The sequence below is a fragment of the Pleurodeles waltl genome, chromosome 10, assembly GCF_031143425.1.
Source record: "Pleurodeles waltl isolate 20211129_DDA chromosome 10, aPleWal1.hap1.20221129, whole genome shotgun sequence".
Taxonomy (NCBI): Eukaryota; Metazoa; Chordata; class Amphibia; order Caudata; family Salamandridae; genus Pleurodeles; species Pleurodeles waltl.
The window spans coordinates 144,521,040-144,549,035 of NC_090449.1; the positions used below are offsets into that span (position 1 = coordinate 144,521,040).

At 46.5% G+C, this 27,996-nt stretch overlaps 1 protein-coding gene across 1 annotated transcript in view; it reads right to left on the bottom strand.

The window, feature by feature from the left end:
• The window catches only part of ATP5MF (ATP synthase membrane subunit f), a 30,233-nt gene extending 16,967 nt beyond the window's left edge, over nt 1-13,266 (bottom strand). The window contains exon 1 of the mRNA XM_069210031.1: nt 13,155-13,266. Coding sequence (XP_069066132.1) covers nt 13,155-13,170 — 16 coding nt within the window. The 5' untranslated portion in view covers nt 13,171-13,266. The remainder of the gene's footprint in view (nt 1-13,154) is intronic.
• Nucleotides 13,267-27,996: the final 14,730 nt, after the last annotated feature.

Genomic DNA, 27,996 nt, shown 5'->3' on the forward strand with positions numbered 1-27,996 from the left:
TGTCACTCTGAGGCCAGTAACAAAGCCTGCACTGGGTGGAGATGCTAACACCTCTCCCAGGCAGGAATTGTCACACCTGGCGGTGAGCCTCAAAGGCTCACCTCCTTTGTGCCAACCCAGCAGGACACTCCAGCTAGTGGAGTTGCCCGCCCCCTCCGGCCAGGCCCCACTTTTGGCGGCAAGGCCGGAGAAAATAGTGAGAATAACAAGGAGGAGTCACTGGCCAGTCAGGACAGCCCCTAAGGTGTCCTGAGCTGAGGTGACTCTAACTTTTAGAAATCCTCCATCTTGCAGATGGAGGATTCCCCCAATAGGGTTAGGATTGTGACCCCCTCCCCTTGGGAGGAGGCACAAAGAGGGTGTACCCACCCTCAGGGCTAGTAGCCATTGGCTACTAACCCCCCAGACCTAAACACGCCCTTAAATTTAGTATTTAAGGGCTACCCTGAACCCTAGAAAATTAGATTCCTGCAACTACAAGAAGAAGGACTGCCTAGCTGAAAACCCCTGCAGCGGAAGACCAGAAGACGACAACTGCCTTGGCTCCAGAAACTCACCGGCCTGTCTCCTGCCTTCCAAAGATCCTGCTCCAGCGACGCCTTCCAAAGGGACCAGCGACCTCGACATCCTCTGAGGACTGCCCCTGCTTCGAAAAGACAAGAAACTCCCGAGGACAGCGGACCTGCTCCAAAGAAAAGCTGCAACTTTGTTTCCAGCAGCTTTAAAGAACCCTGCAAGCTCCCCGCAAGAAGCGTGAGACTTGCCACACTGCACCCGGCGACCCCGACTCGGCTGGTGGCGATCCAACACCTCAGGAGGGACCCCAGGACTACTCTGATACTGTGAGTACCAAAACCTGTCCCCCACAGCGCCGCCTGCAGAGGGAATCCCGAGGCTTCCCCTGACCGCGACTCTTTGAACCTAAAGTCCCGACGCCTGGGAGAGACCCTGCACCCGCAGCCCCCAGGACCTGAAGGACCGGACTTTCACTGGAGGAGTGACCCCCAGGAGTCCCTCTCCCTCGCCCAAGTGGAGGTTTCCCCGAGGAATCCCCCCCTTGCCTGCCTGCAGCGCTGAAGAGATCCCTAGATCTCCCATTGACTTCCATTACAAACCCGACGCTTGTTTCTACACTGCACCCGGCCGCCCCCGCGCTGCTGAGGGTGAAATTTCTGTGTCAACTTGTGTCCCCCCCGGTGCCCTACAAAACCCCTCTGGTCTGCCCTCCGAAGACGCGGGTACTTACCTGCAAGCAGATCGGAACCGGGGCACCCCCTTCTCTCCATTCTAGCCTATGTGTTTTGGGCACCACTTTGAACTCTGCACCTGACCGGCCCTGAGCTGCTGGTGTGGTGACTTTGGGGTTGCTCTGAACCCCCAACGGTGGGCTACCTTGGACCAAGAACTGAACCCTGTAAGTGTCCTACTTACCTGGTAAAACTAACAAAAACTTACCTCCCCCAGGAACTGTGAAAATTGCACTAAGTGTCCACTTTTGAAACAGCTATTTGACAATAACTTGAAAAGTATACATGCAATTTTGATGATTTGAAGTTCCTAAAGTACTTACCTGCAATACCTTTCGAACAAGATATTACATGTTAAATTTGAACCTGTGGTTCTTAAAATAAACTAAGAAAAGATATTTTTCTATATAAAAACCTATTGGCTGGATTTGTCTCTGAGTGTGTGTACCTCATTTATTGTCTATGTGTATGTACAACAAATGCTTAACACTACTCCTTGGATAAGCCTACTGCTCGACCACACTACCACAAAATAGAGCATTAGTATTATCTATTTTTACCACTATTTTACCTCTAAGGGGAACCCTTGGACTCTGTGCATGCTATTCCTTACTTTGAAATAGCACATACAGAGCCAACTTCCTACATTGGTGGATCAGCGGTGGGGTACAAGACTTTGCATTTGCTGGACTACTCAGCCAATACCTGATCACACGACAAATTCCAAAATTGTCATTAGAAATTGATTTTTGCAATTTGAAAAGTTTTCTAAATTCTTAAAAGACCTGCTAGGGCCTTGTGTTAGATCCTGTTTAGCATTTCTTTTAGAGTTTAAAAGTTTGTAAAAGTTTGAATTAGAACCTAGAACTAGTTGTAGATTCTTAAAAAGTATCCCAACTTTTAGAAGCAAAATGTCTAGCACAGATGTGAATGTGGTGGAACTCGACACCACACCTTACCTCCATCTACAGATGAGAGAGCTAAGGTCACTCTGTAAACTAAAGAAAATAACAATGGGCCCCAAACCTACCAAAATACAGCTCCAGGAGCTTTTGGCAGAGTTTGAAAAGGCCAACCCCTCTGAGGGTGGCAACTCAGAGGAAGAGGATAGTGACTTGGAGGACAATTCCCCCCTACCAGTCCTATCTAGGGAGAACAGGGTCCCTCAAACCCTGACTCCTAAAATAATAGTCAGAGATGCTGGTTCCCTCACAGGAGAGACCAACACCTCTGAAATCACTGAGGATAGCCCCAGTGAAGAGGACATCCAGTTAGCCAGGATGGCCAAAAGATTGGCTTTGGAAAGACAGATCCTAGCCATAGAGAGGGAAAGACAAGAGATGGGCCTAGGACCCATCAATGGTGGCAGCAACATAAATAGGGTCAGAGATTCTCCTGACATGTTGAAAATCCCCAAAGGGATTGTAACTAAATATGAAGATGGTGATGACATCACCAAATGGTTCACAGCTTTTGAGAGGGCTTGTGTAACCAGAAAAGTGAACAGATCTCACTGGGGTGCTCTCCTTTGGGAAATGTTCACAGGAAAGTGTAGGGATAGACTCCTCACACTCTCTGGACAAGATGCAGAATCTTATGACCTCATGAAGGGTACCCTGATTGAGGGCTTTGGATTCTCCACTGAGGAGTACAGGATTAGGTTCAGGGGGGCTCAAAAATCCTCGAGCCAGACCTGGGTTGACTTTGTTGACTACTCAGTGAAAACACTAGATGGTTGGATTCAAGGCAGTGGTGTAAGTAATTATGATGGGCTGTACAATTTATTTGTGAAAGAACACCTGTTAAGTAATTGTTTCAATGATAAACTGCATCAGCATCTGGTAGACCTAGGACCAATTTCTCCCCAAGAATTGGGAAAGAAGGCGGACCATTGGGTCAAGACAAGGGTGTCCAAGACTTCAACAGGGGGTGACCAAAAGAAAGGGGTCACAAAGACTCCCCAGCAGAAGGGTGATGAGACAACCAAAACTAAAAATAGTAAAGAGTCTTCTACAGGCCCCCAAAAACCTGCACAGGAGGGTGGGCCCAGAGCCTCTTCACAAAACAATGGGTACAAGGGTAAAAACTTTGATCCCAAAAAGGCCTGGTGTCATAGCTGTAAACAGCATGGACACCAAACTGGAGACAAGGCCTGTCCCAAGAAAGGTTCCACTCCAAACTCCCATCCAGGTAACACTGGTATGGCTAGTCTCCAAGTGGGATCAACAGTGTGCCCAGAGCAAATCAGGGTCCACACTGAAGCTACTCTAGTTTCTGAGGGTGGGGTGGATTTAGCCACACTAGCTGTCTGGCCGCCTAACATGCAAAAATACAGACAGCAACTCTTAATTAATGGGACTAGAATAGAGGGCCTGAGGGATACAGGTGCCAGTGTCACCATGGTGACAGAGAAACTGGTTTCCCCTGGCCAATACCTGACTGGAAAAACTTACACAGTCACCAACGCTGACAATCAGAGAAAAGTACATCCCATGGCAATGGTTACTTTAGAATGGGGAGGGGTCAATGGCCTGAAACAGGTGGTGGTCTCCTCAAATATCCCAGTGGACTGTCTGCTTGGAAATGACCTGGAGTCCTCAGCATGGGCTGAGGTAGAACTAAAAACCCATGCAGCAATGCTGGGTATCCCTGAACTGGTGTGTGTGAAAACAAGAGCACAATGCAAGGCACAGGGTGAACAAGTAGAGCTGGAGTCTGGAAGAATGGCCCAGCCTACCAAGAGGAAAGGAAAGTCAGTTGGGAAACCAACTGCAACACAGCAAAAGAAAGGGAACCTCTCTTCTCAGGAAGATGTTCTGCCCTCTGAGGGAACTGAGCCTTTGGAGCTTGAACCTTACCAGGTTGAGCTCTTAGGCCCAGGGGGACCCTCAAGGGAAGAGCTGTGTAAGGGACAAGAAACCTGTCCCTCTCTTGAAGGCCTTAGGCAGCAAGCTGCTGAAGAGTCCAAAGGCAAGAAAAATGGAACACATAGGGTCTATTGGGAAGATGGGCTCCTGTACACTGAGGCCAGAGACCCCAAACCTGGTGCCACTAGGAGAGTGGTAGTGCCTCAGCTGTTCAGAGAGTTCATCCTAACATTGGCCCATGACATTCCCCTTGCTGGACATTTGGGACAAACCAAGACGTGGGAGAGGTTAGTCAACCACTTCTACTGGCCCAATATGTCCAACATGGTTAAGGAGTTTTGCCTCTCCTGCCCCACCTGTCAAGCCAGTGGTAAGACAGGTGGGCATCCAAAGGCCCCCCTCATTCCACTTCCAGTGGTGGGGGTGCCCTTTGAAAGAGTGGGTGTGGACATAGTTGGTCCACTGGAACCTCCCACAGCCTCAGGAAATATGTATATCCTGGTAGTAGTGGATCATGCTACCAGGTATCCTGAAGCTATTCCCCTTAGGTCGACTACTGCCCCTGCAGTAGCCAAGGCCCTCATTGGTATCTTTACCAGAGTGGGTTTCCCTAAGGAGGTGGTGTCTGACAGAGGTACCAACTTCATGTCAGCATACCTAAAGCACATGTGGAATGAGTGTGGAGTGACTTATAAATTCACTACACCATACCATCCACAAACTAATGGCTTGGTTGAGAGATTCAACAAGACATTAAAAGGCATGATCATGGGGCTCCCAGAAAAACTCAAAAGGAGATGGGATGTCCTCCTGCCATGTCTGCTTTTCGCTTACAGGGAGGTACCACAGAAGGGAGTAGGGTTCTCACCCTTTGAACTTCTGTTTGGTCATCCTGTAAGGGGACCACTTGCCCTTGTTAAAGAAGGCTGGGAGAGACCTCTCCATGAGCCTAAACAGGACATAGTGGACTATGTACTTGGCCTTCGCTCTAGAATGGCAGAGTACATGGAAAAGGCAACCAAAAACCTTGAGGCCAGCCAACAGCTCCAGAAGTTTTGGTATGACCAAAAGGCTGCACTGGTTGAGTTCCAACCAGGGCAGAAAGTCTGGGTTCTGGAGCCTGTGGCTCCCAGGGCACTCCAGGACAAATGGAGTGGCCCTTACCCAGTACTAGAGAGGAAGAGTCAGGTCACCTACTTGGTGGACCTGGGCACAAGCAGGAGCCCCAAGAGGGTGATCCATGTAAACCGCCTTAAGCTCTTCCACGACAGGGCTGATGTCAATCTGTTGATGGTAACAGATGAGGATCAGGAGGCAGAGAGTGAACCTCTCCCTGATCTTCTGTCATCAGACCCAAAAGATGGCACAGTAGATGGAGTGATCTACTCAGACACCCTCTCTGGCCAACAGCAAGCTGATTGTAGGAGAGTCCTACAACAGTTTCCTGAACTCTTCTCCTTAACCCCTGGTCAGACACACCTGTGTACCCATGAGGTGGACACAGGAGACAGCATGCCTGTCAAGAACAAAATCTTTAGACAGTCTGACCATGTTAAGGAAAGCATCAAGGTGGAAGTCCACAAGATGCTGGAATTGGGAGTCATTGAGCGCTCTGACAGCCCCTGGGCTAGCCCAGTGGTCTTAGTCCCCAAACCTCACACCACAGATGGAAAGAAAGAGATGAGGTTTTGTGTGGACTACAGAGGGCTCAATTCTGTCACCAAGACAGATGCTCATCCAATTCCAAGAGCTGATGAGCTCATTGATAAATTAGGTGCTGCCAAATTTCTAAGTACCTTTGACTTGACAGCAGGGTACTGGCAAATAAAAATGGCACCTGGAGCAAAAGAAAAGACAGCATTCTCCACACCTGATGGGCATTATCAGTTTACTGTTATGCCCTTTGGTTTAAAGAATGCCCCTGCCACCTTCCAAAGGTTGGTGAATCAAGTCCTTGCTGGCTTGGAGTCCTTTAGCACAGCTTATCTTGATGATATTGCTGTCTTTAGCTCCACCTGGCAGGATCACCTGGTCCACCTGAGGAAGGTTTTGAAGGCTCTGCAATCTGCAGGCCTCTCTATCAAGGCATCCAAATGCCAGATAGGGCAGGGAACTGTGGTTTACTTGGGACACCTTGTAGGTGGAGGCCAAGTTCAGCCACTCCAACCCAAGATCCAGACTATTCTGGACTGGGTAGCTCCAAAAACCCAGACTCAAGTCAGGGCATTCCTTGGCTTGACTGGGTATTACAGGAGGTTTGTGAAGGGATATGGATCCATTGTGACAGCCCTCACTGAACTCACCTCCAAGAAAATGCCCAAGAAAGTGAACTGGACTGTGGAATGCCAACAGGCCTTTGACACCCTGAAACAGGCAATGTGCTCAGCACCAGTTCTCAAAGCTCCAGATTATTCTAAGCAGTTCATTGTGCAGACTGATGCCTCTGAACATGGGATAGGGGCAGTTTTGTCCCAAACCAATGATGATGGCCTTGACCAACCTGTTGCTTTCATTAGCAGGAGGTTACTCCCCAGGGAGCAGCGTTGGAGTGCCATTGAGAGGGAGGCCTTTGCTGTGGTTTGGTCCCTGAAGAAGCTGAGACCATACCTCTTTGGGACTCACTTCCTAGTTCAAACTGACCACAGACCTCTCAAATGGCTGATGCAAATGAAAGGTGAAAATCCTAAACTGTTGAGGTGGTCCATCTCCCTACAGGGAATGGACTTTATAGTGGAACACAGACCTGGGACTGCCCATGCCAATGCAGATGGCCTTTCCAGGTTCTTCCACTTAGAAAATGAAGACTCTCTTGGGAAAGGTTAGTCTCATCCTCTTTCGTTTGGGGGGGGGGTTGTGTAAGGAAATGCCTCCTTGGCATGGTTGCCCCCTGACTTTTTGCCTTTGCTGATGCTATGTTTACAATTGAAAGTGTGCTGAGGCCTGCTAACCAGGCCCCAGCACCAGTGTTCTTTCCCTAACCTGTACTTTTGTATCCACAATTGGCAGACCCTGGCATCCAGATAAGTCCCTTGTAACTGGTACTTCTAGTACCAAGGGCCCTGATGCCAAGGAAGGTCTCTAAGGGCTGCAGCATGTCTTATGCCACCCTGGAGACCTCTCACTCTGCACAGACACACTGCTTGCCAGCTTGTGTGTGCTAGTGAGGACAAAACGAGTAAGTCGACATGGCACTCCCCTCAGGGTGCCATGCCAGCCTCTCACTGCCTATGCAGTATAGGTAAGACACCCCTCTAGCAGGCCTTACAGCCCTAAGGCAGGGTGCACTATACCATAGGTGAGGGTACCAGTGCATGAGCATGGTACCCCTACAGTGTCTAAATAAAACCTTAGACATTGTAAGTGCAGGGTAGCCATAAGAGTATATGGTCTGGGAGTATGTCAAACACGAACTCCACAGCACCATAATGGCTACACTGAAAACTGGGAAGTTTGGTATCAAACTTCTCAGCACAATAAATGCACACTGATGCCAGTGTACATTTTATTGTAAAATACACCACAGAGGGCACCTTAGAGGTGCCCCCTGAAACTTAACCGACTATCTGTGTAGGCTGACTAGTTTTAGCAGCCTGCCACAAACCGAGACATGTTGCTGGCCCCATGGGGAGAGTGCCTTTGTCACTCTGAGGCCAGTAACAAAGCCTGCACTGGGTGGAGATGCTAACACCTCTCCCAGGCAGGAATTGTCACACCTGGCGGTGAGCCTCAAAGGCTCACCTCCTTTGTGCCAACCCAGCAGGACACTCCAGCTAGTGGAGTTGCCCGCCCCCTCCGGCCAGGCCCCACTTTTGGCGGCAAGGCCGGAGAAAATAGTGAGAATAACAAGGAGGAGTCACTGGCCAGTCAGGACAGCCCCTAAGGTGTCCTGAGCTGAGGTGACTCTAACTTTTAGAAATCCTCCATCTTGCAGATGGAGGATTCCCCCAATAGGGTTAGGATTGTGACCCCCTCCCCTTGGGAGGAGGCACAAAGAGGGTGTACCCACCCTCAGGGCTAGTAGCCATTGGCTACTAACCCCCCAGACCTAAACACGCCCTTAAATTTAGTATTTAAGGGCTACCCTGAACCCTAGAAAATTAGATTCCTGCAACTACAAGAAGAAGGACTGCCTAGCTGAAAACCCCTGCAGCGGAAGACCAGAAGACGACAACTGCCTTGGCTCCAGAAACTCACCGGCCTGTCTCCTGCCTTCCAAAGATCCTGCTCCAGCGACGCCTTCCAAAGGGACCAGCGACCTCGACATCCTCTGAGGACTGCCCCTGCTTCGAAAAGACAAGAAACTCCCGAGGACAGCGGACCTGCTCCAAAGAAAAGCTGCAACTTTGTTTCCAGCAGCTTTAAAGAACCCTGCAAGCTCCCCGCAAGAAGCGTGAGACTTGCCACACTGCACCCGGCGACCCCGACTCGGCTGGTGGCGATCCAACACCTCAGGAGGGACCCCAGGACTACTCTGATACTGTGAGTACCAAAACCTGTCCCCCACAGCGCCGCCTGCAGAGGGAATCCCGAGGCTTCCCCTGACCGCGACTCTTTGAACCTAAAGTCCCGACGCCTGGGAGAGACCCTGCACCCGCAGCCCCCAGGACCTGAAGGACCGGACTTTCACTGGAGGAGTGACCCCCAGGAGTCCCTCTCCCTCGCCCAAGTGGAGGTTTCCCCGAGGAATCCCCCCCTTGCCTGCCTGCAGCGCTGAAGAGATCCCTAGATCTCCCATTGACTTCCATTACAAACCCGACGCTTGTTTCTACACTGCACCCGGCCGCCCCCGCGCTGCTGAGGGTGAAATTTCTGTGTCAACTTGTGTCCCCCCCGGTGCCCTACAAAACCCCTCTGGTCTGCCCTCCGAAGACGCGGGTACTTACCTGCAAGCAGATCGGAACCGGGGCACCCCCTTCTCTCCATTCTAGCCTATGTGTTTTGGGCACCACTTTGAACTCTGCACCTGACCGGCCCTGAGCTGCTGGTGTGGTGACTTTGGGGTTGCTCTGAACCCCCAACGGTGGGCTACCTTGGACCAAGAACTGAACCCTGTAAGTGTCCTACTTACCTGGTAAAACTAACAAAAACTTACCTCCCCCAGGAACTGTGAAAATTGCACTAAGTGTCCACTTTTGAAACAGCTATTTGACAATAACTTGAAAAGTATACATGCAATTTTGATGATTTGAAGTTCCTAAAGTACTTACCTGCAATACCTTTCGAACAAGATATTACATGTTAAATTTGAACCTGTGGTTCTTAAAATAAACTAAGAAAAGATATTTTTCTATATAAAAACCTATTGGCTGGATTTGTCTCTGAGTGTGTGTACCTCATTTATTGTCTATGTGTATGTACAACAAATGCTTAACACTACTCCTTGGATAAGCCTACTGCTCGACCACACTACCACAAAATAGAGCATTAGTATTATCTATTTTTACCACTATTTTACCTCTAAGGGGAACCCTTGGACTCTGTGCATGCTATTCCTTACTTTGAAATAGCACATACAGAGCCAACTTCCTACACACCCTGTCCCATGGACAAGTAGATGTTTCAATAAATTCCACACCCTTGGGACTCACAAGTCAAAAGGAACTTGCGACTTTGTGAGCAGCTACTTTAGGTACTGGATTCAACTGCTGTTTTGTGAAAGGGTGGGATATCCAACCAGACCAGGTAGGGTTGACTGACCTGGCTGCAGAACAAGCCCCGCACCAACCCCTTCTTCCCACAAACAAAAGATGTGTTTACCGGGGTTGAAAAGTAAATTTATCGTAAAAAAAAGAATGTTGTAAAAAACCCACAACTGTTAAAAACTGACTTATGTTTTTGTCTCAAACAAAATCACTGAAATTCACAAGTTATGGTAACCAACAAACGCGATATACCTTGCGCAGTCCCCCATGCTCAAAACACCAATTAGCAAACGAAAGAGGAATAAAGAAAAACAAAAAAAGGAGGTATCAGGTGAACACCATGTTGTCCACTCAAGTTAAGGCATGTTTCACACTAAATGCAACACGCATTACTTCACCATTGATATTACAAATGATGTTAAAAATATCAAACTGTATTACATATCATATTACCCTTAATACTATGAAAGAGAAGACTATGAATGCATATTTGTTTGTTACCCTATGCATTTAACTGTATTCCTTATTGGTGTAAACATTGAGATCACTAACTTTGCATTTGGAGTACGAGTTACCGGTTGCATGTGCGAGTTATCGATTGCAATCCTAAGCAGAAGTTGCTGCATTCCATGGTTTTCTGGCTATAATTTGTAAACATAAAAGCACTTTTTAGAGTAAATTTCTGTGTCTTTTTTAAAACGTATGTTAAGAAGTTATAACCAAAGCATAATACCTTCACTTATACCTGTTTTTTACTGAATTGATTAAATAATTATCGTACACCACATCAGTCTATGAAAGTATTCCAACAGGCTCTGCTTGCGGCTGTTTGACATATGGCAGACTAGCAAACTGGTGTGCCACTATTGTGCATCATGAACCGCGTCTGTGGACTCGTCACTAGCTCTGTGAACACCCTTGGGATGCCAAACAGTTCAGGACTTTGTGGCTGCGCTGAGAGGAACAAACTGAGCCAAGAGACTAGTGAACCCATAAAAAATATGGCTTTTTTTCTACAAGTTACAACAAGCCAATTGCAAAGCTTCAAGGCCGGAGGTCCAACTTAAGGGTGGTGATCTGCAAATGGATGATGGGAGAAAAATTTCTTAGCCCAATCGAACCTATTAATTTTTCAAAATTTGGGTTTGCTGAAAGCCTGTCAACCTGGATTCAAGGGTTAGCTACAATTAACTGGTTCAGCTGTCTGTATGCTGACTGACAAGACACCTTAGTTTCTAACGCTAATATCTTGAAAACTACTGCACAGATTTACACCGAACCAAGTAATGGTATTTCCTTGAATAACGTTTTTATGCCATGTATGGTGTAAATCACTCCAACTTTTTTTCTGAAGCTGCATCAACTATTGACCCAAAAGATTTCACTGCATCAACAGATGGCACCAACCGTGTCCTTAAAAAAATAGCCAGAGGTCTTAGTTGGCTCTGAAAATACCAGCAAGTCACGTAACTTTGATTCCCCTTTTTTAGGTCGAGCGTGCAATTGCTCCGACGTGTTGTCATCTATCTGTGGGCTTTTAACCATGCCCACCACACGCCCATCACTATCACTTGTTCATGGGCTTGGCTTTCAAAAATCCTTGGTTATCATTGACAAATACTTTACGTTTGTCCCCCTTGGGGCAGTTTTGTTACCGCCTCGGCCATCGACCTGTTCCGTGGATAATTGCACTTTTGCAGATACGTTTGACTGCGAGCAAACTTCTTTTTCCTTTTGTGTCTCTCCTTTGCGCTCACGGCTGCCATGGCGGTTTGAATTGACTTGCTTATGTAAACTGTTTTACTTTTCATTTTCAATTTATGTGGCAAGAAAAGTCCAGTTAGGAATTTACAAAACTAATAGCTCTTACTGGAGCAAATGCGAGACCCATTGCATTGCAAATGCTCGTTTCAATTTTTGACAACCTCAACTGAAAGGAAAATACATTGATTGTGCTTCACTTCAATATATTCTAGACCAAGGACTTCTAATAGCATATCTAAATCCCATCTGCAAATCTATCACGTTTTTTCTTATCATCCACGTATGTTAAATGTACTCTTGTTTGGTCCTACTTCTCCTGCAACTTGCATTGTATAGTACCTCCACTACAGCAAACACACTACTGTTTCGAAAATGAAAGGCTGAATTGGCCAAAAAATGTTAAAACTGGTTGAGTTGCATGTGTTTTAACACTAAGCAAGACGAACATCAAACCTAATTGAATAAGACTTGAGCATTTGACGTCTAGAATACAGGGTGGACTAAACCAGAGGGCATTAGCCTGTGAGGCTACTGGCCCATGCTGTCTTACATGAGTACTGAAACTTGTTGCCTGACGGAAAAAGGTGACCTTGTAGTAGTTACACTAACATCTTCAGCTACCTTACTGTGATGGAAACATGTGGCCTAGTGGTAGCTCTCGTCTATCTTATTGGCATTGGGAGGCATAACCTACAAAGTACACATTTTTGCTCCATGTGTACTATGGTAACATGCCATATTATGGGTATTAGACCCTGCAAAACTAATAAGTAACACATATACCTACCCGAATGCCCTGATGGTTGCAGAGTTCATTGCAAAGTGGGTGTTCGGCTCTCATAGCTGAGATATTAGTGCGTGGTGCACATCAGCAAGTACCGTAAATACCTCAGTACCGTGATGTGACCACATGTTCCAAGTCAGAATAGAGGCTCACTAACAAAACACTGCCCTATCAGTGCAGGGTAATGGTCAAGTTCTAGTAATGCATAAGGAACCAAGATGTTTTTCTTTCAAAATAACGTCTCGGCAATCTACACACCACCCGCTCGTCGTATAGCTGTATACACTGCATTACCTGCAGACAAATCTCACATTGGAAATGCTTTAAAATGTGTGTATTTTGGCCTCAAGTCAATCATCTAACAAGTATTGAAGCCAAAGAGCGCCTGCTGGATGAAGTTTTGTCACCCGAAATTAAAGTTACTGAAAGGGACCTGTATCTATTGAGGACTGAAACATTCAACACAGCCTGGGCAAGCGATACATTCGTAAAACTGTTTTAAAAAAGGTATACGGTAACACCATTTTATTCTAGAATATCACGTCTAGAAGAAAAAAGTAAATTGAACCTAAAGGTGCTCAACCTGGGCTAGGAATATCATAAACCAGGTCAAGGGGAAACGGAAGGTAATGACCTCGGTATGAGCTCACGGTCCATCATATGCAGAGACCAGGGCGAGTCCTTGACCCAAAGGCAAATCTATTTTCGTGTATTCCAGGCTTCCCGGGAGTGGTTACAACCCGGATTTCAAATCATGAGCTTTAGAAGACCTGGGGTGTTCAGGGAAGGTCCTTAATCCCAGATCCAAATACATCTATCGCGAAGTGAAGCCCGGTTAAAAACTGCTCACCTGGTTTTTCCGCCATCTTCAACTGCGAGAGATGTCACTGGCGAAAAGGTTTCTGGGCAATCCGCATGCGTATACGCTGCCCAAAGGAAGCGCGCGTCACACCGGAAATATGTTCCGAGGGGCGGAACATTTTTTGGTTACCTATTAAGCCATCGCGGCGGCCATGTTGAAGGGTAACTAAACGACGTATGTATATTGAACTGCCCTTAAAACATTTTCTAAAATTGCCTTTAAAAAAACAATATCCATTTTCTATTTGAATTTGTTCAGCAGACATCTAAAAGTGCATTCGAAAACATGATCATCCCAATTCATGCTGAAGGATTAACTAGGAAGTCTAAATCCAACATGACTTATTTCTGAGTTCCCAAAGAAGGAAGAGTTTCGTTTTTCTTTAAATGTTGGACTGGTGTTATGGGACGGGTGTTAAAGCAGGAAGATGAACTGTACCATATGTATGGCTTCTGTTGGTTTTACAGTAAACTATATTACTTACTATCGCTGAGGGTAGACACGACCTTCTCTTATTAACTTTAATTAATTTTCCACTGACATTTGCCTGTAGCTTTTACGAAAAGAGAATTTCAGCACATGAGGACTGAGATCAATATGTCAACAGACACGACTCCGGAGACTTATGATTTTTAAAGCCAAAATGGTTTTATTTCAGCTGCCTCCCGCTTAAAATTGCCTCTGATGTAATAGAAGTCAATGAAAAATTTGCTAGCTTTCGCGACAAGAATTTTCAATTCTATTAAGGACACGGAGGCGAAAATTATGCTTCTCTTTCTTTACTTCTCAAATAATAGCAGCCAATCAAAAACAAACTACATTTCCCATAAAGCAATGCAACAAATATCCACTACTCAACAGTCTTCCACTCCTATTAGAGTCTATCAACACCTCGGGACTTCCTCTTTCTTTGCGACACGAACTGGATAGTACAAACTCCAAAGTCGAACTTGAAGAACGCTTGAGAACATTTAAGCTGAAGAGAACATTTCACCAGCAGAGCAGGCCAGCGAGCTTTCGGAAGTACTGTGTCCTATTCTCCTTTCTGGTCCGATCCTAGATAAGACAAGAAAGATCATAATAATAACGAGAAAGGGATAAAAACACCCAAAAAATATCTTGAGCATCAATAAGCATATTTACTTAATCGTAGAATAAATTAGGGAGGGAACACGACGACACATCTTGACAGAAAACTGCATTAACTAGAAACGAGTGCTTAAACCATACAATCCTAGGGCGGGATAATCTTCGCCTCCGTGTCCTTAATAGAATTGAAAATTCTTGGCGCGAAAGCTAGCAAATTTTTCATTCTATGTCAGGACCGGAGGCTCAGATTATGCTAGTTCAAAGCTGCTTGAAACACACTGGAAGCAAAATCACCCACTGGTTTATAATAAAATTGCTTGAACGTGGAGTCTGACGACCAATCTGCCGATCTCATAATGTCCAACACTGACATACCCAAAACTACAGCTTTGGAAGCCATGGCGCCCCGAACAGAATGCGCACCAAATACCTGCGTATCAATACCTGCTTGAGCCATAACAAAGCGCAACCATCTAGCAATGGTAGCTGTAGCTACAGGTCTGAAAGGTTTGCACAGAGAAATCAACAATTGACTTGTCAAATTCTGTCTGAGAGATCTAGTCTGTTGTTCATATTCCTTTAGGCAAGCAACAACACATAATTTCCTAGAAAAAGGAAAAGCACAGTAGTCTATACAGGACGACATAGTTTTTGTTCTTGTAGAAATGGAAAAAGAGACACCGTCCGGTGTAAACACTCTACCTGCAAGATCCAGGGCAACCACATCTGAAGAACGTCGACAAGCTGCTAGGCACAGCAGCATAGCTAGTTTCGCCGACAACTGTTTTCTAGAAAGGTCAGAATTCTCTGGCCAACTCTCAAAGAGATGAAGAACCAAATTCACATCCCAAAGGGAAGTATACTTAGAGGAAGGAGGCTTAGAAACCCTGACTCCTCTTAATAACTTAACAACCAAAGGATGCATACCTACCGAAACACCATCCACTTTAACATGGCCAGCCGAAATAGCTGAATGAAAATTATTTACTGACCTGTAAGAGAGTCCATCTTCGGCTTTCTGCGATAAAAAATTCACAACGTGGGCAAGCTCGGCTGCCACGGGATCCAAAGACCGTTCCAGGCACCAACCACTCCATGCTCTCCAAGCGGAGAGATATCTCTTTCTAGTGGAAGGGGCCCAAGCCCCACTGATGAATTTTCGAGCTGATTGCGAAAGGCCTGGCAAAAACCACTGTTACCTGAAAGCCTCCAGGCCATCAGCTGCAGCTTCCTGTCCAGAACGAGAGGGTGTCGTTCGTCCTGCGGTCCCAGAAGCATGTCCGGCGACCAAGGCAACAGAAGAGGATAGTCGCACACCAGTGCCAACAGCAGCGGGAACCATGGTTGCGCTCTCCAGAGTGGAGTGATCAAAATCACCTCCGCCTTCTGGCGTTTGATTTGCGACGCCACCCTCGGAATCATGGCAAATGGAGGAAATGCGTAATTGAGGGCAGCTGACCAGTCCTGAAGAAAAGCATCCGTCGCCATCGCCATTGGATCCGGCCTCCAACTGAAAAACAGCGGAAGTTGTTTGTTTGGGCGAGAGGCAAAGAGATCCACTCTGCATTGACCCCACAGTTGCTGGGTCAACCGAAACAGCTGAGGCAGAAGCCTCCAGTCGCTGTAGTCCGTGAGATAGCGAGAGTGCCAATCCGCTATCACATTGATCTGACCCGGCAGATATTCCGCTTTCACTTGTAGGCGATGTTCCAGACAGTAATGCCAAAAATCTTTGGCTATCTCCGCAAGGAAAGGCGAACGAGTGCCCCCCAGCTTGTTGATATACCTGACTGCCGCCACATTGTCCATCCGAAGAAGAATGGAACACGACACTCTCTTGGGCGACAAGGTCTTTATCGCAAATGACCCCGCCAGTAACTGAAGTTCCTGCGAAGACCATCTCCCCCCGTCGAGATGTCCCCGCATCTCGCACCCCAGCCCCAAAGGCTGGCATCTGACTCTATCGATGTCTCGGGTTGGGAGCTGAAGATGGCTCTGCCGTTCCACGCGTCGACCTGGGACAGCCACCAGCTGAGTTCCGCACGGACTTCCTCTGTCAAAGGGACTAAGTCCGAATATGACAAACCCCTTTGGAGATGACGTATCTTGAGTCTTTGTAACGCTCTGTAATGGAGGGGACCTGGAAAGATCGCCTGGACCGAGGATGTCAGGAGACCCACAATCCGTGCGATCTTTCGCAGGGACAATGACGTCTTGGACAAGGCCACCTGAAGCTCTTTCTTGATGGCTCGAAGTTTGGTCTTGGGAAGAACCAGGAGCGATCTGTCAGAAGCTATCTGAAAACCTAAGAATTCTACAGTCTTGGAGGGGACCAGGACCGATTTCTTGTCGTTTATGACAAATCCGAGATCTTGAAGAAGAGTGACAGTTGTGAGACCGTGTTGCCTCAACAGGTCTTGGGATTGAGCCATGATCAGGATGTCGTCTAGATAGACGATCAAACGAATCCCTTTCTCCTTCAAAAATGCCACTACTGGCTTGAGCAATTTGGTAAAACACCAAGGCGCCGACGAGAGCCCGAAGGGCAGAACCAAGTACTCCATCCAAGTACCCCTCCACCTGAACTGGAGGAAACGTCTGTGGGGATGCCAGATGGGGATTGTCAAATAGGCATCTTTGAGATCTAGTCGTATCAGCCAGTCTCCCGGCTGAAGGAGGTCTGGTAAAAGATGTAGACCCTCCATCTTGAAATGCCTGTACACTACGAAGGCATTGAAGTCTCGAAGATTTATGACTAAACGGTGGCCTCCTCCCCTTTTCTGAACTAGGAAGATATTGCTGCAGAATCCCGACGGATGGGAATCGCACAGAGCAACGGCTTTTTTCCGGAGCAGCATTTGAACCTCGGAATCCATGATGTTGGCGTCTTGTCGGGAAAAATGGAGAAGGGGAGGGATCTTCTCCTGCATTGGAGTCTGATAAAACTCCAGACGGAAACCTTGAACGGTTTGCAACACCCATGCATCTTGAGTAACACGAGACCAATTGTGAAGGAAAAATTGAACACGACCCCCCAACTGGATAAAAGAATCGTCTAACGCTCTCACCTGTAGAGAAGGTTGATTGGGCGGTGGATCTGGCACTGCCTCGTTGACCGCGTCGTCGGGAGAATCGGGAGCGTGAGGGGAAGAGAGCACCTCCTCTGGAATACTCCTGGCCCCGGAAGGAGCCACGTTGGGAGCCTTGAAAATAGGGACGGCCTGACGAGCGGCCCCTACCTCGCCCGGCCCGGCCAAAAACACCAGAATGAAAAACCTTTTTTAGGTTCGCTTGCGCCTTATCCAGGGTTGTAAAAGTAGTTACGTATTTGGCAACATCTTTGACGAACTTATCGCCAAAAAGACTGCCATTAGCCAGGGGCCCTGCATCCGCCGCCGCCAGCTCCGTTAATGTTGGATCAATCCTCTGAGGAGGGACTTCCGGCGCTCAGAAGAAATAGCGCAGTTCGCATTCCCCAATAAACAGATTGCCCTCTGAGTCCATTCCGCTAGTGTATGGGAGTCGACAGGCTCGCCAGACTCTTTAGCTCTAAGAGCCATTTCCAAAATTTTTGCCAAAGGACACGCGAGGTCCAAAAGTTTGTCCTGGCATGAGCGCCAGGCCCTGTCGATCCCTTTTTTAGGGTCCTTGGCGAACTTCTTGAGGAAGGTCAGCATGCTGGGGTCTATATCCGGTGTCTCTGCCACCTTATCTGGAATCTCCGGTCTGGGGCACTCAGCCCGCAATCTGTTACGGACCTCCTTGTCAAAACCCTTCCTCAATTTGTCGTGGAGATAATCTGCTACGGCCTGCGCTGGGGCCCAATCTGCAGAGCGAGGATGAATAATATCCTCTGGGTTAAACTGGAAGGGGTTAGAGGGCGAGTGAGACCTTTCCTTGCCTTGAGAAGAACTGGATTTACGAGCTCTCTTGCGTTTGCCTAGAGTACCACTGGAATGGGAGGACTTAGAGGAGGATGAGTCCGAATCGGATGAATCGGCCACCTCAAGAAGAGGACCCTTAGAGGTAGACGGCAAGGAACAATACACATGGTCCGCGGAAACTTTGACCAACGCTGACAAGGCACCATCATGTGGCCAAGAAGAGACCTGGGGAGTAGTCGCTGCCTCAGGGTCTTCCCTCACTTTCTCCTCTGGCAAGGGGGCCAACCCCTGCTTTTTGACAAATGAATCGAATTGCTGAGTGAGGGGCTTGAGTGCTGCAAAAACAGCCTGGTTAATGCCCTGCGGTACAGACACCGCCAACGCCCTGCTTAAAGATTGTTGCACAGAGGCATTAATCATCTCCGACAAACCTGCACCCAACTGGGGACCGAGGGCGTCCTCAAAACCAAACTCAATCTCCTCCTCCTCAAAGGGCAGCCACTCGGTCATGGTTACACCAAAATGGCAGGTCAACCACACAAGTTCAGCCGGAACGCTGAAATCAGTCAGATAAGGGGGGGAGCCTAACCCCTAAGTGCAAGAAAAAACCAGTATTTGGGCTCCTCGGCACAGCCGTAATATGATTATTGCAGCCCCTTCTAAAGGTAGCCAGGGGCGTAAATGAGAGCCACAAAGAACTTCCAAATAGCGTGCAAGCCGCTGTTAATGCAGGGCAAGCTCAATTATTGCAGCCAGAGCTAGGCGTGGGGCAGCCGATGACAGACGCGCCAGGAATGTTAAACGCGCGAACCTGACGTTCTGTCAACGGCCAGAGGAGGAGAAATTGACGACGGAATGCATGTAGCCCAACCAGCAGAACTAGTAGGATTGGGCTACATGCACCGTCGAGCTCTCGAAGTCGGGCCACACAAGGGAAAGGCACGATCCAGCGCAAAGCGCTGATTAGCATGTGAGGAGAAAAGTAATAATTGAATGCGGGAGCGGGGACTCCCGAAATGGGAGGCCGCTCGGCCCGCAACCACTGACAGGAAAAGGCAAGCCCCGAAGGAAGAACCGCGGCGCAACCCTAAGTGCGAGCGGAGAGTCCCAGAATGGGAGCCCCTCTCTGTACGGCACGCCTAAAACAAAGGAGATAAGTATGCCAGCAAATCAAAGCACGCGCGCGCACTGAATAGTACAAAAGAACGGAGCACTTATCTCAGTGTAGGAGCAGCAAAGAAAGAGGAAGTCCCGAGGTGTTGATAGACTCTAATAGGAGTGGAAGACTGTTGATTGGTGGACATTTGTTGCATTGCTTTATGGGAAATGTAGTTTGTGTTTTTGATTGGCTGCTATTATTTGAGAAGTAAAGAAAGAGAAGCATAATCTGAGCCTCTGGTCCTGACATAGAATTGGGGAAAATACATCCCTCCGAATTTGTTTTCAAAATCTCCCACATTACCATAGCTGCTAGATTGCTCATGTGTGACATTTTCATGATTCCAGTTCATAACTCACTGCTATATTAGGATTGTAACTTATGAACAACAAGTATCACAATAATTTTCAATGCAACAGGTCTTGCATTTGCTCAAGTTAGAGCTATTAGCGTTGTAAACTCCTAACCAGACTTTATTTGCCACACAAATTAAAAGAAAATAAACTGCAGTGCGATCGCACTATGTAAAATGTAGCGTGATCATGCTGAAATTAAAAACGGAAAAACTGAGCACAATCGCGCTATGTAAACCGCAGCGCGATTGAGCTGCATGGAAAAGAAACAGTTAAAGTAGTTCAGAAACCATGCTGAAAACATTGAGCCTCTTATGTTTTAAGTAGTTTACCGGTGCTGTGTAGGTGGGCTAATCACCGGAAAAGGCATGACGTATGCATGCCTTTCACAAATGAAAGCAAGCAGATTTTAAAAGACAAGCCCACAAACCAATGAAAGTGACTGATGTGACATGGGTGTGGTTGGAAGCCCAAAGACAGATTACTACAGGGGACGGAGCACTTTGCGCTCGCCTCTAAAAAGGATTTCTGTGACAAAAGCAATTACTAGCTAAGCTACCCACATAAAATCATGTTTTGTGAACTGTGCACATTCTTTGAAACAGGTACATTAACCCTCTGCGCAGCAATATAGTGAATTCAGACTGCCACTAGACAAAACTCCAATTTCTCTACAGCAGGGATATTGGTTATACTGACATTTTTATTGCTGCCAGAAATCTGCTGGACACACAAGGAACATTGCAGTAGGTGTTTTCCATTATAATTATTCCTAAACATCTCACCGGCCGCCCGCCCCCCACCTCAGTCCAGGTACTTGTGCACCAGTTGCATCGACCTAAAGCCAGCCCTGCACATCACAGTGTAGTGGATCCTATTTAATTTTATTGGGAATCAGGAGTTTTGCTTAGCCTTCTGGCTTGCTGAACTGTGCCCCCTAGTGACTTTTAACCAATAAGTCCTCTCTGTTTTAGCCTATTTATTTAATTATTTCTTTCAAAATGGCTGCTATGTTTATAGTTAGGAAAATGTTTTGATTTCACGTTATCAGTATCAAGGCGTCACTATTAGCGTCAAAGACCAGTGATATATGCAGGTCTTCACATCATGTCCCTTTCCCACTTACGTTTGACAGGAACAAATATACTTTTGAAAGGAATTGTTTATATAATTGCTGCCCCAAGCATGCCTCCTTATCTATTGTTTGGGAACATTCCTGTGTCAGGGGTCCTACAAGATCTGTATACATACATCTCACGGAGACAAGGTTATTAGAGGGATTCCTACCCGATACCATCAATGCTATCTATGCTGTACGTCGCCTTGATGTAAACCCAGCCCTCGTGTCCCCACAGAGTCTGACCTAGAAGCCTCATTCCAAGGTAACAAGGGTTTGGGGGTGCTTCTCATGGACATGATTCTGGCAGATTAGGTTTATCACATCTATCTCTCCTTAGATTAGAGATTAGGTTCTCCATGTTAGGGTTTTAGGGTTTTTTACATCTTATGTTTATTGCAAGATGGTGGGAGTCTTTGCATTAGCAACTTTCATTTCACCATTCTTCTTCTTGCACTGTGCATTATCCTACTCATTTAGGCTCATACATGTTATTGCAGATTGCATTCTTTTAAATAAATATATTAAAAACTTTCCTGCATGTCCTTCATTGCCTGTGTGCGTCTGAGACTTGTTGCTCATGTGAGAAAAGGGTAATCTCCGTTCCACCACGACTCCCCTGAGATGTCACATTCTAGAGTCCATGTGTAAAGGCTGCCAGAAATTCCCTTTTACTGTTTGAGTTTTTGGTGAGGTACTCTTGTGAGCCGGGAGGGCTCGGCCGACAGTTGTGACTTGTTGTAGGATTGGCTTAGTCACATACAAACAAAAGTGCTGTCATCCCTAATCCATCAGTCTCGCCTAGTGCGAGAGTCCAGGTACGACAACAGCCCACCTGTAGTTTGTAACTAGCCACTTTGACTTTTTGTCGACATCTGTGGACTCACACTGCTGACAGCTGCTCTACTGCTCAGACAGTAACTGACGTGCTGGAGTGAGTTGCCGGTCCCGTCCAGATCTCACTGATCATTCTGGGGGCAGCTCAGTAGGTAGGCTTTTCTCTGCAGTGCACTGCTTTGTAAGTCACTGTGAAAGGTGTCCATCATGGTGTGGCACACTGCATTTAGAGCCGTGCGACGTGCCTCTAAAGACATTGTCAGCGCCTGCTCTTACTATGGCCGGACAAGCTAAGCTGACTGTCACAGTGTCCTTTCCTCGGGATCTGAACGTTGCTGAACAAAAGGCCCACCTTCCGGTGTCACCAACTCAGAAAGCTATTATAGCACAGAGTTATGATAAAGCCAGTCAGGGGGAAGGGAATTAGGGTAGGGAACAGCAGGGAGAGAGATCTGAAAAGGAAAGGTTAAAACAAATATGCACTTTCTCATTCATAGAAATGTAACTCATCAATAGACTCTTGACTAAATGCGTCTCCGATATATCAGATGGAGACCCTTTTTGAAATGAGGGCAGAACCCCTTCTTTGAAACATGAAACAAGAATAAACTACGACCTCGGAACCAAGAGATGGCAAGAGCTTTGGACTATGATCGTCCTCAGAATATCAATCCTGTAACATCTATGCATTCATAACAAAAACCTTTGATTGGACCTCGAAAATCTCAAAGAATTAAATATGCTTTGCACATATAATGCTTTTCAAAAAACAATGAAAACTATGATTTGCTTATCTCTAAAAATACTTTCACATTCACAACTATAAAGGCCAAAAAGGTTTTACTCATTGAACTTGAAGGGCTTTACTTATAATACCAGGAAGCGCTTTTACTTGTCGGCCTGAAGCGCTACGCTCGTTATGCTAAGGGGGCGCTTTACTCATGTGGCCTGAATCACTTTGATTGCCGTGCCAAGAGCGCTTTACACCTGTGGACTGAAGCATTTGAATTGCCGTGCCAAGACCGCTTTACACCTGTGGACTGAAGCGCTTGATTTGCCGTGCCAAGAGCGCTTTACATCTGTGGACTGAAGCACTTGAATTGCCGTTCCTGGAGCACTTTACACCTGTACTCTGAAACGCCTTTGATCGTTGCGCCAAGGCTGCTGTACTCTGGAAACTGAAAACGCTTTGCTTGTTGCCCTAAGGGGCGTGTTACCTTTTGGAAGTACAACTCCCTTCAAGATTTGGCTCATCTAAACCTTACCGCTACGAGTACGACCTACTCGTATCTGAATTCACCATGGAAACAACGATACTCCGATTTGCCGTCCATCTGCCAGGCAGGAAATCTGCTCTTCTTCAGAGGAACAACCACGAGGTCTGACTGCATCAAAGTGTTCAAAATAGTGAGCAACGTGCTTGGGTGTGGCTGGGCTTTATAGGCCTGCTACACCCCAAGATGGCTGCTGCCTCTAAAAACATGGGAATTGTAGTCCCTCCATGGTATAGCACTGATAAGTGCATCTTGTCTACCAATGTCCTGAACCTGCAGCTCTGTGAGCTTTGCCACAGGGCAGACGACGCTGATGGCCACCTTTGGAACACAAGGGGATGACAAGTGACGCACATAAAGTGCAGCAGAGCCGCGCATCGGAGTTTCGGGCAGGACCTGGACTGCGCATGGCGTTATTCCTGACATTACACCCCTCTCCCAAGCGCGGTCCAGGGCCCGGTTTATCGGATGGAGGAGGTGAAATCGTCTCACCAAATGTGGTGCATGAACATGTCTTGCAGGTTCCAAAGGGTCATTTTCTGGTCCGTATCCTTTCCAGGACACCAAGTACCAAAGGGAAGACCCCCTATATTTAGAGTCTAAAATAGATCTCACCTCATACTCATAATGACCTTGGACTAACAGAGGAGCAGGTTGTGTGACGCTTGAGGGCGAAGCAGGTTTAAGAAGCGAAGTGTGAAACACCGGATGAATTTTCAAAGACGATGGTAATTTTAGCTTATATGTTACTGGGTTTACTTGTCGTATATCTTCATAGGGCCCTATGAATTTTGGATGAAACTTCTTTTTATTTTTGAATACACAGTTTTTCGTGGATAACCAAACTCTATCTTTGTTTGTATACTGAGGACCAGGCTGGTGTTTTTTGTTATATTGCATTTTATATTTTTTCTTTGCTTGATGAAGATTTGTTTGCAATTGTGAATGTACCTTTTTCATGTGTGTTAGCATGTCCATGACTGCTGAAGTGGTTTGAGTAGAGGCAGGTAACGTAACTGGCAAAATGTGCGGATGACGTCCATATGAACCATAGAAAGGAGTCGAGTTTATTGAAGAGTGGTGAGAGTTATTATAAGCCAGTTCTGCAAGCCACAAAAGATCCAGCCAGGTTTTAGGAGACTTGGTTGCGTAACATCATAAATATTGTTTCAGAGTTCAGTTTAGTCTCTCTGTTTGACTATACGTTTGTGGATGATAACTATTAGATAAAGTCGAATCAATTCGTAAAGCCTTGCACCATTGTTGCCAAAAACGTGCAGAAAATTTGTTCCTCTATCAGAGAGGATAACTCTTGGAAGTCCGTGAAGTAAAACTATATTTTCTAAGATGATAGTCGCTAAGGTGTCGTAAGTTGGGAGCCCTTTATAGGCAATGAAGTGAGCATACTTGGTAAGACTGTCTACTACCACTAGAATGGTTGTAAATTGTTTTATTTGAGGAAGACCAGTAATAAAATCCATAGAGATATGTTCCCATGGATGATTGGGAACGGGTAGAGGTATCAGTAGACCTTTGGGCTTGCTATGTTCGCTTGTGCATCTTGCACATACTTCACATGATTGTAGCATTTGCTTAAGGCCGTGAACAAATGTAGGCCACCAAAAATACCTTTTCATGAGTTCTGTTGTTTTTTGAGGACCTGGGTGACTTGCCAGAGGATGACTGTGTAACCAATGAAAAGCTGTCTCTCTTAACTCCTCATTAGGCAGGAATACTCGAGATTCTTGTAGAGGTAAGTCTTGTTTAATAGACCTCTTGGTGTCTTGTTGTAACCACTCTTGCCACTTAGTGATGTGAAAATGATTACAAATGAGATCAAAGAATTTCTCGGCAGCTACTTAACACAACACTTTTGAAAGCGTTATAATAGGCATGGGTTTTTGTTCAGTAGGTGTGATTGAAGATTCTTGTCTAGATAATGCATCAGCCTTACGATGATCTACTCCTGGTCTAAAAGTACCTATGAAATCAATTTCTGCAAAGAATAGCATCCATCTTAGTTGTCTAGGAGTTAGTAGTCTGGCAGAACTCATAAATTGTAAATTTCTATGATAAGAATATACAGTTATGGTGTGTTTCGCTCCAAATGGACAATGTCTCCATTCTTTAAAAGCATTACGAATTGCTAGTGATTCTTTTTCTGCTATGGTGTAATTCTGTTCCGCTTCAATCAATTTTCTAGATGCATATGCTATTGGGTGTAATTGTCCAGTTTCTCGATGACGTTGAGACAGGATGGCCCCAACAGCAACATCAGATGCATCGGCTTCCACGATGAATGGTTCCTCCACATTAGGGTGAGCTAGAGTGGGAGCGGTAGTAAAGGCCTTTTTTTAAACTTGAAATGTTTTCTCTGTCTCTTGAGACCAGTTGAAGACAGCCTTTTTCCTTAGCAATTTGTTGATTGGTGCCACCTTTTGGGAGAAGTGATAGATGAAGCTTCGATAAAAAATCGCAAAACCCAAAAGCATTGAATATCACGTACTGATTTTGGTGTGGGCCATTCGGATACAGCTTGAATTTTTCTTTCAGTCATTTGCATGCCGTCAGGTGTTAAAATGACTCCTAGAAATTTAACTTCTTTGATATGGAATTCGCATTTACTTAGCTTATAAAACAAATTATATTTTTGTAGCGTTTTTAATACTTTATTAACGTGTTCTTCATGTATCTCTTCAGAGTTTGAATAAATCAATATATCATCAATATAAACGATTACAAAGATGTCTAGATATTCTCTCTGAACATCGTTTAGGAAATATTGAAAGGCTGCTGGGGCATTACATAGACCGAACAGCATCACAAGATACTCAAAGAGGCCATAACAGGTCTTAAAAGCCGTTTTCCACTCATCTCCCTCTCGAATTCGAACTAGGTGATAAGCACCTTGTAAGTCAAGTTTAGTATAAATAACGGCGGATTTTACCTGGTCGCCATTAGCTTTAGGTACGAAAAACAGTGGAGAAGCTGCTGGAGATCATGATGGCCGAATTAGCTTGTTGGCTAAACATTGATGAAGGTATTCTCGTAGGACTTGATTTTCTTTCTCTGATAGTGGAGAGATTCTACAATTTGGTATATTGGCGCCAGGTACAAGGTCGATCTGACAATCGTACGACCTGTGAGGTGGTAATGAGCTCGCTTTCTTTTCACTCGAAACATCAGTATATTCTGAATACTGTGATGGCAGATCAATTTCCTTCTCAACTGCAGTAGCAATAGAGTGTTGAAGATTTCCTTCTTTGTTTCGTCTTGATTGAAAACATTTCTTTGCACAAGAAGAAGAAGAGAAACGCAAAACCTGGTGGCGCCAGTCTATACATGGATTATGTAACATTAACCACGGCATTCCTAAAATAAAACCATATTGAGGTGCTTGGATTATATCAAAGCGAGTTATCTCACAGTGGTTCTTATTCTCATCATCTTTGCAAATCATTTGTATTTGTGAGGTTTGTTTAGTAATGGGACCTCCTGCCAGCTCACTACCATCAACACAACTTCTGGAACCTTTTTCTTGACACTGGGTATATGCAAGTCTAGTGCAGTTTGTTGGTCCACAAAATTTCCTGTTGCCCCTGAATCAATTAGAACTTGTACATTATGGCCCTCATTACAACCCTGGCGGTCGGTGGTAAAGCGGCGGTAAAACCGCCAACAGGCCGGCGGTTAAAAAAATGGAATCACGACCGTGGCGGAAACCGCCAACATAGACAGCCACTTTAACACTCCGCCAGGGCGGTACAAACAAACAGCATGGCGGTCACCGCCAACAGACAGGCGGAAGACAATGTACTGCCCACAGTATCATGAGAGGCCAATCCACCACCATTTCCGGTGGGGATTCACCGCAAACAAAAACACGGTGGAAACAGGACTTGGAAGGGGAAACGCTCACCTCTAGACACCCCACGAGGAACCAGGACGCCATGGAGCCGGAACTCCATATTCTACTTGCCATTGTCTTCCTGCTCCTCTACCAGGAGCATGGACGCCGGCGGCGAAGACCACGGTGAGTACTGCACCTATGACACAGGGGAGGGGGGAGGGAAAAGAGAGTGACACAAACACGCAACACGCAAAACCCCCACCCCCACCCTCACCCACTACAACAAACACACACGTACATGTTGATACATTACATTTACACCTACCAAACCCCCCTGGAAGAATGCAAGGACAAAAGGAAATTAGTTGAACGATTGTAATCAATAAAAATTCAGTACTCAAAAATATATATACACTATTAACAAATATACACACCAAGAATTCAAGTCCATGTACTGCACATACATAGTCCGGGGACCACTGGGCCCAAAATGCATGGGCGAGGCCCACACAAGATGCCCGATCAAAACAGAGAGAACACTGCAGGGGCATCAGATCGAAATAAAACAGGCACCTCAGGGGGAAGGGAAGAGGGAGGCACCTCAGCCGGATGAGTGCACGACGCCAGATCCATGAGGGGGCTTCATGCCCATTGATGTATCCTGGGGAGTGCAATGCCACAGTCTCACAAGTCTCTACAGTGGGTGGTTTGCCCACTGCTGCATCCTGGGGAGTGCAAAGCCACATTCTCACAAGTCTCTACAGTGGGTGCTTTGCCCACTGCTGCATCCTGGGGAGTGCAAAGCTACAGTCTCACAAGTCTTGACAGTGGGTGGTTCGCCCACTGCTGCGTCCTGGGGAGTGCAAAGCCACAGGGTCACAAGTGGATAACAATCTCCACAGGTTCTGGAGGGGGCTTTGTGCCCAGAGTGCATCATCCTGCCAAGGACTGAGGTAGTGGATGCATTTCTCCATGAGTGCTTCATCCTGCCAAGGACTGATGTAGTGGATGTAATACTTCACTGGTTCTGGAGGGGGCTTTGTGCCAGAGTGCTTCATCCTGCCAAGGACTGAGGTAGTGGATGCCTTTCTCCACTGGTTCTGGAGGGGGCTTTGTGCCCAGAGTGCTTCATCCTGCCAAGGACTGAGGGAGTGGATGGGATACTCCACTGATGGTGGGCCTACATGGAAGCTGTCCAGGCCCCTGGAACTGACCACCAGATTCATACGACTGACTGCTGGGGATGGCAGCCATGTCTGCGGTGGTG